General features: G+C 42.1%; 1 protein-coding gene across 1 annotated transcript in view; it reads left to right on the forward strand.

The window, feature by feature from the left end:
• Positions 1-13,208, forward strand: part of lrp5 (low density lipoprotein receptor-related protein 5) — a 100,070-nt gene that overhangs the window by 72,784 nt on the left and 14,078 nt on the right. Inside the window, exons 9-14 of the mRNA XM_037540773.1 lie at positions 3,049-3,265; positions 3,575-3,864; positions 4,235-4,461; positions 9,054-9,238; positions 10,020-10,343; positions 12,531-12,727. Of these exons, the coding sequence (XP_037396670.1) occupies positions 3,049-3,265; positions 3,575-3,864; positions 4,235-4,461; positions 9,054-9,238; positions 10,020-10,343; positions 12,531-12,727 (1,440 nt within the window). The remainder of the gene's footprint in view (positions 1-3,048; positions 3,266-3,574; positions 3,865-4,234; positions 4,462-9,053; positions 9,239-10,019; positions 10,344-12,530; positions 12,728-13,208) is intronic.

Consider the following 13,208-nt stretch of genomic DNA (forward strand, 5'->3'; position numbering starts at 1 on the left):
TGTTTCTCTCTCTGTTCCTCTTTTGCTGGTTTCTCGCTCTGTCTCTTTGTTTCTCGCTCTGTCTCTTTGTTTCTCTCTCTGTTCCTCTTTTGCTGGTTTCTCGCTCTGTCTCTTTGTTTCTCTCTCTGTTCCTCTTTTGCTGGTTTCTCGCTCTGTCTCTTTGTTTCTCTCTCTGTTCCTCTTTTGCTGGTTTCTCGCTCTGTCTCTTTGTTTCTCTCTCTGTTCCTCTTTTGCTGGTTTCTCGCTCTGTCTCTTTGTTTCTTTCTCTGTTCCTCTTTTGCTGGTTTCTCGCTCTGTCTCTTTGTTTCTCTCTTGTTCCTCTTTTGCTGGTTTCTCGCTCTGTCTCTTTGTTTCTTTCTCTGTTCCTCTTTTGCTGGTTTCTCGCTCTGTCTTTGTTTCTCTCTCTGCTCTTTTGCTCGTTTCTCACTCTGTCTCTTTGTTTTTGTCTCTGTTTCTCTGTTTTTCTCTTTTGTCTTTTGTTTCTGTCTCTCCTCTCTCATTTCTCTTTTGTCTCACTCTTTCTCTCTTGGTTCTCTCCCTCTCTTTTTTCTCTCTCCCCTCTTGTTCCTTGTCCTCATTCTCTTATTTCTATCTCCTTCTCTTTTTTCTCTCTTGTTTCTCTTCCTTTTTGTCTTTCTGTCCATCCTCTCTTTTCTTTCTCCATCCCTCTTTTTTCATCTCTCTGTCCCTGTTTCTTTTTCTATCTTTTTATTTTGTTTCTCACCTTGTTTCTCTTTTGTCTCACTCCTCTCTTTTCTTTTCCTTTCATTCTCTCGTTTCTATCTCGCCCCTCCTTTTTCTCTTCTCTGTTGTTTCTCTCCCTCTCTTTTTCTCGTTCTCTCCGCCGCCTCCTCTTCCCTCGCTCTCTTGTATCTCTCCATACCCCTCCCTCCTTCCTTTTGCTGTCTCTTCTTTTTTCTCTTTTCTCTTTAGTCTCTCTTGCACCCTCTCTCTCTCTCTCTCTCTCTCTCTCTCTCTCTCTCTCTCTCTCTCTCTCTCTCTCTATCTATCTCTATGTCTATGTCTATGTCTGTCTCTCTCTGTGTGTGTCTCTCTCTCTCTCTCTCTCTCTCTCTCTCTCTCTCTCTGTCTGTCTCTCTATCTCTCTCTGTCGCTCTCTCTCTGTCTCTCTCTCTCTCTCTCTCTCTCTCTCTCTCTCTCTCTCTCTCTCTCTCTCTCTCTCTCTCTCTGTGTAATGTCCTAAAATAGCCACTGTGTTGGTGATTACATATTTGCTCGTTTTCTCTCCCCTCGTTTTGGAAAGTTGGGCTGCTTTGGCATCGGACACAACAATTATGGCAGCTGAAGTATGTAAGTGTTTGTAGATCTATCAGATCATCCATATGTTGCGCAGCTGTTTGGCGAGAGCTGCAGGGCTGCAGCGCGTTTATTTATCTTTTTCCTCGTTTTTGAGCGGCGTGGTCGCGTCTCTGCAGCGTCTGTAGTGGTGCTGAGGTAAATGTGAAAAGCTGCTCTAAATGCGTTATTCAGCCATGAAGTCCACTTTCTGGTCACCTGTTAAAGGTGCAGTGTGTGAGATTTACGGGAGAATCTGTCATCAGAAACGGAATACAGTAAACAAAACCATGTTTTTATCAGTGTATAATCAACTCTAACTATGAATCGTTGTTGTGGTGTTGTTAGAATGAGCCCCTCATATCTACATAGTGAGCGGCTGCTCTTCAACAGACGCTGACGCCACCGTGTTTCTACACTAGCCCAGAACAGAAAAACCAAACACTGCCTCTAGAGGTCGCCTTTCTCACTTTTACTCTGAAGCAGCAGCATGAATTCGGCGCTGTAGCTCCAGCTGGAAGGATTAGACTTTTATTTAGCAGAAGAAAAGTGAGGGAGGCTGAATCCTCACCGTCAAAGAAGAGAAAACATGAAGTAAAATGAAATCAGGACAGACAACGGCAGAAAACAAGGACAAACGTTGGTATGACCTTAAATTGATGAAAACCTTGTGTCTCCAAAATGGTAACTTTACAGGAGAAGGAAAAAACATACTTTACTTTCAATGTAAGTCAATGGAACCAGACTTTTTTCCAAATCATTTTGGGCCGTTTCTTTTAGTCCATTCATCATGAAGTTTTCACACAGTGTAAAGAGCAACAGGCATTTTCCAATTATGTCAAAAACTGAAAAACGACAAAGAGATACGAGGTTTTCTTCTGATAGCAGCGAAATGTTTTCAGTGTTGCCAGAGTTGCCTGTTTTCTTCTGGACGGGTAATGTAGTGGACACTTTTAAAAATAATAATAAACAAATAAATAAAGTGGTTCTTCATAGGTTCTTTAATACAGAAAATGTGTCTGTGAATCACTCAAAGAGCCTGTTCTAGCTTAAATGGTTCTCTGCATGGTGTGATTGAAGAATGTGTTGTATATAGTTCTGTATAGCACAAAAATGGCTTCTTCTACTGTTAAAGTCAGGCTTGTACAGTAGAATAACTCTTTTTGATGCTACATAGAATCATTTTCAAAAAGGTTGTGTATTAAACCATATACAACAATCTGAAGAACCATTTCACCAGGCAGAGAACGCTTTAAGTATGCAAATCGTTCCTTAATTGCTCTCTGTAGAACCATCATCTTTGCTGGAGAACCCTTTAAGACTATACCATTCTAAGTGCAATGTTTTGTTTGAAAGCTTTAGTTATACTTTTAAAGTTCTCTTTAGTAAAGACAGTGGTTCTATATAGAACTGAAAATGTTTTTTCTATTGCAGAGAGCCATTAAACCTTGAGTGTTAATGGTTCTATATAGACCCATTGTCTCTATGAAAGAACCCCTGAAGAACCATGTTTTTTAAGAGTGTCGAACATGTCTATGGGCACAGTTAACAAAATTGAACTAATGACTACTATAGGTTCTACTACACACTTTGAAAGGGAGGAGTGAAGGAGGGAGATGTGTTCACTTGGTTGCAATCTGTAGCATCACCACTAGATGGCACTAAATTTTGCACACTGCACCTTTAATGGTTTGTCTTTGTCATTTTTGAAAGAGCTAAAGAATCGTTCTCGTCTGTCCGTGTGTTTTTCAGGTGATAGATGTGGACGGTTCTAACAGAATGGTTCTGCTGGAGGATAAACTGCCTCATATCTTCGGCTTCACTCTGCTGGGTGATTATATCTATTGGAGTGACTGGCAGCGCCGGAGCATCGAGAGGGTCCACACCACCAAGGCCGTGCGAGAGGTCATTGTAGAGCAGCTCCCTGACCTCATGGGCCTCAAGGCCACCAAAGTCATCGAAACATTCGGTAAGGAGGTTAAGCCTCCCTGGCACTGAATCCAGAGCTCAATCAATTGTAATCAAGCTTTGTTTAGGGCCCCCCTGTGTATTACACAGTTTTATAAGCTAAGATTAGCTCGGCCAGTTTACAGTGAAGTCAATTCTGAAAAATTGGTAGAATTCTCCTTGGCTGATTGACTGTGTTTGGGGTGTCAGGCTGAAGGGTTTGGTAAATTGTATTTATTGTGAGTGAAGCTGAGTGAACCATAAGCTGTCTGTGAGACTAATTTTGTGTGTGTGTTTGTCTGTGTGTGTGTGTTTGTCTGTGTGTGTTTAGGGACTAACGGCTGCGCGGACTCTAACGGTGGCTGCAGTCACCTGTGCTTCTTCGGGCCGCGCGGCGTGTCGTGCGCCTGCCCCATGGGGCTGGAGCTGCTGAGTGATCTGCGCACCTGCGTGGTTCCTGAAGCCTTCCTGCTCTTCACCAACCGAGCCGAGATCCGCAGCATCTCCCTGGGAACCAACAGCAACGACGTGGCCATCCCGCTCACTGGCGTCAAGGAGGCATCCGCTCTGGACTTTGATGTGGCCGAGAACAGGATCTTTTGGACAGACGTTAGCACCAAGGCAGGGAGGCGTTCATTCATTTCGCACAATGAGATTTTACACACCTGAATAAGAATCAGCCAGAAATGACCCGAATACCATTCGCCAAACGAAATGGGCTGTAAGACGCTTTAAAGACTGGTTGTAAATTGAATTATTATTGGGTGTATTGATTTAACAAAAACATCAACACCACACAAAGGCTTATTTTTATTCTGATTTACGTTTTTTAAACAGCTCTGATTCTCTGACTCTGTATTTTCTCATTTGTAAAGCACTGTGAATACAGTGTATGTACAGCAGCGTATGAAAGGCGCTATATAAATAAACTTGCCTTGCCTTGTAGCTTTAGCAGCGACAGCTAACCGTTCTCTCTTTTTCTGCGTCTCAGACCATTAGCAGGGCGTTTATGAATGGCAGCGGAGTGGAGGCTGTGATCGAGTTTGGGCTGGACTATCCTGAGGGCATGGCAGTGGACTGGATGGGCAGAAACATCTACTGGGCCGACACTGGCACCAACCGGATCGAGGTGGCGCGGCTAGACGGGCAGTACCGGCAGGTTCTGGTGTGCAAAGACCTGGACAACCCACGCTCGCTCGCTTTAGACCCATCAAACGGGTGAGACACTCAGCCATACAAACTTAAAGTTCTTCAAGGGTTCATTAGTAAAGACACTGAGTGTTTACATGCACTGAATAATCCGATAACTACAGAAATTTACATGCACTTGAGTAATCAGATAATGGGGAAACTCCAGGTCTACATGAGTCAGACAGTAATCAGATAATGGGGAAACTCCAGGTCTATATGAGTCAGACAGTAATCGGATAATGGGGAAACTCCAGGTCTATATGAGTCAGACAGTAATCGGATAATGGGGAAACTCCAGGTCTACATGAGTCAGACAGTAATCAGATAATGGGGAAACTCCAGGTCTATATGAGTCAGACAGTAATCGGATAATGGGGAAACTCCAGGTCTATATGAGTCAGACAGTAATCGGATAATGGGGAAACTCCAGGTCTACATGAGTCAGACAGTAATCAGGTAATGGGGAAACTCCAGGTCTACATGAGTCAGACAGTAATCAGGTAATGGGGAAACTCCAGGTCTACATGAGTCAGACAGTAATCAGATAATGGGGAGACTCCAGGTCTACATGAGTCAGACAGTAATCAGATAATGGGGAGACTCCAGGTCTACATGAGTCAGACAGTAATCAGATAATGGGGAGACTCCAGGTCTACATGAGTCAGACAGTAATCAGATAATGGGGAGACTCCAGGTCTACGTGAGTCAGACAGTAATCAGATAATGGGGAAACTCCAGGTCTACATGCGTCAGACAGTAATCAGATAATGGGGAAACTCCAGGTCTACATGAGTCAGACAGTAATCAGATAATGGGGAGACTCCAGGTCTACATGAGTCAGACAGTAATCAGATAATGGGGAGACTCCAGGTCTACATGAGTCAGACAGTAATCAGATAATGGGGAGACTCCAGGTCTACATGAGTCAGACAGTAATCAGATAATGGGGAGACTCCAGGTCTACATGAGTCAGACAGTAATCAGGTAATGGGGAAACTCCAGGTCTACATGCGTCAGACAGTAATCAGATAATGGGGACACTCCAGGTCTACATGCGTCAGACAGTAATCAGATAATGGGGACACTCCAGGTCTACATGAGTCAGACAGTAATCAGGTAATGGGGAAACTCCAGGTCTACATGAGTCAGACAGTAATCAGGTAATGGGGAAACTCCAGGTCTACATGCATCAGACAGTAATCAGATAATGGGGACACTCCAGGTCTACATGCGTCAGACAGTAATCAGATAATGGGGACACTCCAGGTCTACATGAGTCAGACAGTAATCAGGTAATGGGGAAACTCCAGGTCTACATGAGTCAGACAGTAATCAGATAATGGGGAGACTCCAGGTCTACATGCGTCAGACAGTAATCAGATAATGGGGAGACTCCAGGTCTACATGAGTCAGACAGTAATCAGATAATGGGAGACTCCAGGTCTACATGAGTCAGACAGTAATCAGATAATGGGGACACTCCAGGTCTACATGAGTCAGACAGTAATCAGATAATGGGGAAACTCCAGGTCTACATGCGTCAGACAGTAATCAGATAATGGGGAGACTCCAGGTCTACATGAGTCAGACAGTAATCAGATAATGGGAGACTCCAGGTCTACATGAGTCAGACAGTAATCAGATAATGGGGACACTCCAGGTCTACATGAGTCAGACAGTAATCAGATAATGGGGAAACTCCAGGTCTACATGAGTCAGACAGTAATCAGATAATGGGGACACTCCAGGTCTACATGAGTCAGACAGTAATCAGATAATGGGGACACTCCAGATCTACATGAGTCAGACAGTAATCAGATAATGGGGACACTCCAGGTCTACATGAGTCAGACAGTAATCAGATAATGAGGAAACTCCAGATCTACATGAGTCAGACAGTAATCAGATAATGGGGAAACTCCAGGTCTACATGAGTCAGACAGTAATCAGATAAAGGGGGGGAAACTCCAGGTCTACATGAGTCAGACAGTAATCAGATTTCTGCTTTATAACCAGCCAATAAACTCACAGAAGACGACGCAACGTAAATGTAACATAAAACTTCAAACTTCATACCACAGCTTTTTTTTAAAAAGCCACTTTAGCTGAAAAGATGAATAAACATTATCTAGAAGATGAAGAATATCAAAATCTTTTATTTCGTATTTGGTTTCAGAGCCAACAGTGTTTTGCTGAGTCTCGTAATGTCCACCGTCTGATGAGAGCTTACAGCACTGAGAAATCTGAATACTGAGCTAAAATCCAGCCTCTTTTCTAGATTGGATTTCTAGATCGGAGTATGGTGTTCACATGACGATTTCAATAATCGGATAATGGCAGAAATGTTTTAGAACTAGAGTTCTATATAGAACCATTTCATGCTTAAATGATTCTTTTCATGGTGAAATTCTTCTTTAGAGAATTTAAACTCCATCCATGGTGGAGGAATACATGACATGCAGGGGGCTGTGAGGCAAAATCGTCCCAAAAGAAAACACTGGAAAAGGCTAGGTTTGTGTTGTCATGGTGACTGCAGCCCGATTCACGAAAGCTCTTTTACGAAGAAACTTGCAAAGGTTCTTAAGACAAACACCAAGAAGTCATAAGAATGGGCCTTATTGATCAATCATTTTAAAGAAGAAATTCCTTCTTAAAACCCACTTACGAAGATTCTGGCATTCACCACTGTTGCCTTATGCGGGATTGGTTCTTGGGTGAGAACAGAATCTACACACACTCAAGAGCCCAAAGGTGAGAACAGTTCTGCACAGATGTGGAAAATTCAGGTCCAGAAAGTAAAAATCCTTCCCAGGATTTACTTCCCCGGCCTGGCTCCTCTGGTTAGATCAAACCACCAGCGGAACTGTCCCGGCAGTTGGAACAAAATCCTGGGAAGGACTTTTTTCTGGACCTGAATTTTTCACTTCTTTGTTTTAAGAACACATCATGAATCTGACACAGACCTTTTCTGAGGACTTTTCTCAAGAACACACTTAAGAAAAGCTTGGCAATATATTGGCGAATGAATATTCTCATGAACAACTTGGTGTTTCTTCTTAAGAAGTCTTTCTAAATCCGGCCCCTGGAGCATATGCGTGTGAAGCCAGACGACTGAAAACCTTTGGCAGTCTACTGTAGATATATTGTCTTTAAAAAGATATTTTTTTGTTTTAAGTCATTATTGCCTTTTGTCTTCTTAATGTGACATTCTTCTCAATGCTGTAATGCACGTTCTGCAGCGTTTGACAGTGGCGGCGATAGTGATGGTGAGGATGTAACCACAATAATGACTCTGAGCTTTCATTTCTAGAAGGCAGGGCTCTGAAAGGTTGGTTGGCAGTAAGTTGTGAGTTGTAACGTTCCTTCAGGCCAGGGTTCTCCGAGTGTGAGCGTGATGTAAGGCGCGTGTATGAACATGCCGTGGTCTCGACGTGTGGCTCTGAGACTCAGCTCGTGTCCTGAAGGCATTCCTGTGGCTTCTGACGCACAGCTGCCTCCACCAGATACAACTGTAGCATTTTGGCATTAGAGGCAGGACAGATTTGATTATTATGTCTGTAGAATTGATGCCTCTATCATATACTTTGGCTGCCATTAATGATATTTTCTATAAGCAGTTAGTCTATCAATTACTACTTTTCAAGTTATTGGCTAATCTAACAAGTCTTCCTTTGTTCCTCTCCATTTACCACTGTCATAATTCAAAGCAGAGCCCGTCTAAATAGAGCCTGGCCACTTCCTGTTCCACCCATTATACCAAAAATAACAAATTGTAAAACCGCAGACCACAAAAATTTGGTGTGACATTGGCTAAATTGCTAAAAATTAAGAGTTTGTAGTCATCTCAGCCGTATCGCCCCCTACGCTTCCTGTAGCGTATTACAGTCTGTCAGAGCGACTGTGTGGATCATATGAACATTATAGAGCTTTTTAAATGAAACAGTAGAAGCCGTATCGCCCCCTACGCTTCCTGTAGCGTATTACAGTCTGTCAGAGTGACTGTGTGGATCATATGAACATTATAGAGCTGTTTAAATGAAACAGTAGAAGCCGTATCGCCCCCTACGCTTCCTGTAGTGTATTACAGTCTGTCAGAGTGACTGTGTGGATCATATGAACATTATAGAGCTTTTTAAATGAAACAGTAGAAGCCGTATCGCCCCCTACGCTTCCTGTTGTGTATTACAGTCTGTCAGAGTGACTGTGTGGATCATATGAACATTATAGAGCTTTTTAAAAGAAACAGTAGAAGCCATATCGCCCCCTACGCTTCCTGTAGTGTATTACAGTCTGTCAGAATAATGTTAAGCTACTCATTAAAATAATAAGACAATTTGGATTTGAACACATTTTTTGTGACTGCAAAATTCTGTTTGTGATACTTGATGTCATCGACGTAATTCTAAAATGTGAAAAATAGTTAAATTATTTGTTCTTCTAACTGTTAATGTGTAATAAAAGCCAGAGCCTGTTTTGATATAACCTTGTAACCTTATACATTATTTAAATTTGCCACCTGCCACTTATGTTGCATGTAAAATATCTTCTTTCTCCTGTAATGTAAATTGAGCTGGATGTTGTACAGAATGTAAAGCCCTGTATGTTGGCTGCTCCTGCAGGTACATGTATTGGACAGAGTGGGGGGGGCGGCCACGGATCGCCCGAGCTCACATGGACGGCACTAACATAGTCACTCTGGTGGACAAAGTGGGCCGAGCTAACGGCTTGACCATCGACTACGCTGACCAGCGCCTCTACTGGACCGACCTGGACACCTGCATGATTGAGTCCACCAACATGCAGGGTGAGACTCTGACCACCTCAGGAGCATTTTACACATCAGGATGAAGCACTTTAAATAATACCCACGATGCTCAGCACAGTCTCACAGTAATTTTTATATCTGCAGTGACAGCCTGATTGATTTTGTTTTTTAAAAAATGTCAAAAATAATTAAATATATAAGAAAAATGTAGGTTATGGCAGATAGGAGAGATAAACAGGTGCATATACACACACATATACAGATACATATATATAGATTTACAGATACGTATACACACACATAAACAGTACATACAGATATAAAGATACTTATACACACATGTACATACATGCAATCATGAATCACTGAACTCCTATGCACAATAGTAGAGACAGACAGACAGAGGAATGGATGGATGAATGATGGATGGATGGATGGATGGACAGACAGATGGATGAGTGGGACTGGATGCAAAGATAGATAGATGGAAAGGTGGACAAATGATGGATGAAATGAGAGGAAGATGTGTGGAAAAATGGATGAAAGATTTGATACATAGATAGGGATGGATGAAAACATTGACAGATGATGATAGATAGATAGATGGATAGATGGATGAAAGGAGAGGTGGATGGATGATGGCTGAAAAGAGAGCAGGTACGTTGGTAGATGAAAGGTAGATAGATGAATGTATGGAAAGATAACTGTAGATCCATAGAGTGGATAATTGAATAAACGCAACATCTGCTCCAGCTGTGGCTGTTCCTGCTTGCTGTTCTCTCTCCTCTCTGAAGCGTTTTGTCCTGCGTTTCCCCTCCAGGCCTGCAGAGGGAGATAGTTACCGATGACCTTCCTCACCCGTTCGGCCTGACTCAGTACCGCGACTACATCTACTGGACGGACTGGACGCTGCGCAGTATCGAGCGTGCAGACAAGCGCAGCGGCCTGAACCGGACGGTGGTGCAGGGGCAGCTGGAGTACGTCATGGACATCCTGGTGTTCCACTCGTCTCGGCAGGACGGTTCTAATGAGTGTTCCCACAGTAACGGGCACTGCGCCCACCTGTGCCTGGCATCGCCGTCCGGGGCACAGTGTCGCTGCGCCTCTCACTACACGCTCGACCCAAACGGACGAAACTGCAGCTGTAAGTAACACACGACACGTAGGAAGTTGTTTTTTGTAGTACAGATTTTTGTTCACAATTCACAAGATTATAATATGAACATTCAAATTTGCATATATTAAAATTAAATGCAAATAAATATATTATCACATGAATGATCATCATTTAATTTAAATTAGCTTCAGTTTTTTATAATCTTAAAAATCTACTTTTCAATTTGAAACGTATGAGAAACTGTAGAACAGACTCGGTTTATATCACAATACTTACATTTAGAGTCAGTTATTCATTCAGTCTAATGAGAAACTGTAGAACAGACTCGGTTTATATCACAATACCTACATTGAGTCGGTTATTCATTCAGCCTAATGAGAAACTGTAGAACTGACTCAGTTTATATCACAATACCTACATTTAGAGTCGTTATTCATTCAGTCTAATGAGAAACTGTAGAACAGACTCGGTTTATATCACAATACCTACATTTAGAGTCGTTATTCATTCAGCCTAATGAGAAACTGTAGAACAGACTCGGTTTATATCACAATACCTACATTTAGAGTCGTTATTCATTCAGCCTAATGAGAAACTGTAGAACGGACCCGGTTTATATCACAATACCTACATTTAGAGTCGTTATTCATTCAGCCTAATGAGAAACTGTAGAACAGACTCGGTTTATATCACAATACCTACATTTAGAGTCGGTTATTCACTCAGCCTAATGAGAAACTGTAGAACAGACTCGGTTTATATCACAATACCTACATTTAGAGTCGGTTATTCATTCAGCCTAATGAGAAACTGTAGAACAGACTCGGTTTATATCACAATACCTACATTTAGAGTCGGTCATTCATTCAGCCTAATGAGAAACTGTAGAACAGACTCGGTTTATATCACAATACCTACATTTAGAGTCGGTCATTCATTCAGCCTAATGAGAAACTGTAGAACAGACTGGGTTTATATCACAATACCTACATTTAGAGTCGGTTATTCATTCAGTCTAATGAGAAACTGTACAACAGACTCAGTTTATATCACAATACCTACATTTAGAGTCGGTTATTCATTCAGCCTAATGAGAAACTGTAGAACAGACTGGGTTTATATCACAACACCTACATTTAGAGTCGGTTATTCATTCAGTCTAATGAGAAACTGTAGAACGGACTCGGTTTATATCACAATACCTACATTTAGAGTCGGTTATTCATTCAGCCTAATGAGAAACTGTAGAACAGACTCGGTTTATATCACAATACCTACATTTAGAGTCGGTTATTCATTCAGTCTAATGAGAAACTGTAGAACGGACTCGGTTTATATCACAATACCTACATTTAGAGTCGGTTATTCATTCAGCCTAATGAGAAACTGTAGAACAGACTCGGTTTATATCACAACACCTACATTTAGAGTCGGTTATTCATTCAGCCTAATGAGAAACTGTAGAACAGACTCGGTTTATATCACAATACCTACATTTAGAGTCGGTTATTCATTCAGTCTAATGAGAAACTGTAGAACGGACTCGGTTTATATCACAATACCTACATTTAGAGTCGGTTATTCATTCAGCCTAATGAGAAACTGTAGAACAGACTCGGTTTATATCACAACACCTACATTTAGAGTCGGTTATTCATTCAGCCTAATGAGAAACTGTAGAACAGACTCGGTTTATATCACAACACCTACATTTAGAGTCGGTTATTCATTCAGCCTAATGAGAAACTGTAGAACAGACTCGGTTTATATCACAACACCTACATTTAGAGTCGGTTATTCATTCAGCCTAATGAGAAACTGTAGAACAGACTCGGTTTATATCACATATCAGGGCTGTTTATGGTGAACTGGCTGAGTTGATGGTCCGTGACTAAACTGTGGCTGTTCACCACATCAGAGCCAGTCATTTAGATTTGGGTTAGATTAAAGTAATGATTCTACGAAAAAAATCCAATTTTAATTTTCTCTCTCTCTCTCTCTCTCTCTCTCTCTCTCTCTCTCTCTCTCTTTCTTTCTCTCTCTCTTTCTTTCTCTCTCTCTTTCTTTCTCTCTCTCTTTCTTTCTCTCTCTCTCTCTCTCTCTCTCTCTCTCTCTTTCTTTCTCTCTCTCTTTCTCTCTCTCTCTCTCTCTCTCTCTCTCTCTATCTCTATCTCTATCTCTATCTCTATCTCTCTCTCTCCCCTCCCTCTCCAGCTCCCTCCAGTTTTCTGTTGTTCAGTCAGCGGAGCTCGATCAGTCGAATAGTTCTGGGTGAACAGAGTCCTGATATGATTTTGCCGATCCACGTGTTGAAGAACCTGAGGGCCATCAGCTTCGATCCGCTCGAGCGCCTCATCTACTGGGTGGACGGGCGGCAGAACATCCGCCGGGCACGAGATGACGGCTCTCAGGTAAACTGGAAACAGGAGGGTTTGTGGAAAAACTATATCAGAGTTAAGATGACAAGACGATTCTGGTGCTCGAAGGCAAGACAATCCCATAGGAAAATTGCAGTGTTTCAGTAGCAAGACATACATTTGCACATAAACTTACATAAACTATGCAGGAAATAAATATGGACGTAAGTTAGGCAGTAATAAAAATATTATGCAGTGTATGTGAGTTAGTGTCATCTAGGGGCTGAGGCTGGAGATTGGAACCAGCTGAATCCCCCTCCCTCACCCCTCCCTTTCCAAGCACGCAGTGGAACCTACAGTGGCCGTTAGGTTTTCTGCCAGCATCTGTCTTTTGCTTCATGTTTTCTCCTCTTTGATGGAGAGGATTCAGCCTCTGTCACTATTTCCTTTGCTAAATAACAAGTCTGATCTTCCATTTGTCAAAACTTGAGTTTTCAAAGTTTTCATAGTACAGAACGGTCTTCCAACCTACGTC

Source organism: Pygocentrus nattereri, chromosome 8 (assembly GCF_015220715.1).
Source record: "Pygocentrus nattereri isolate fPygNat1 chromosome 8, fPygNat1.pri, whole genome shotgun sequence".
NCBI lineage: Eukaryota > Metazoa > Chordata > Actinopteri > Characiformes > Serrasalmidae > Pygocentrus > Pygocentrus nattereri.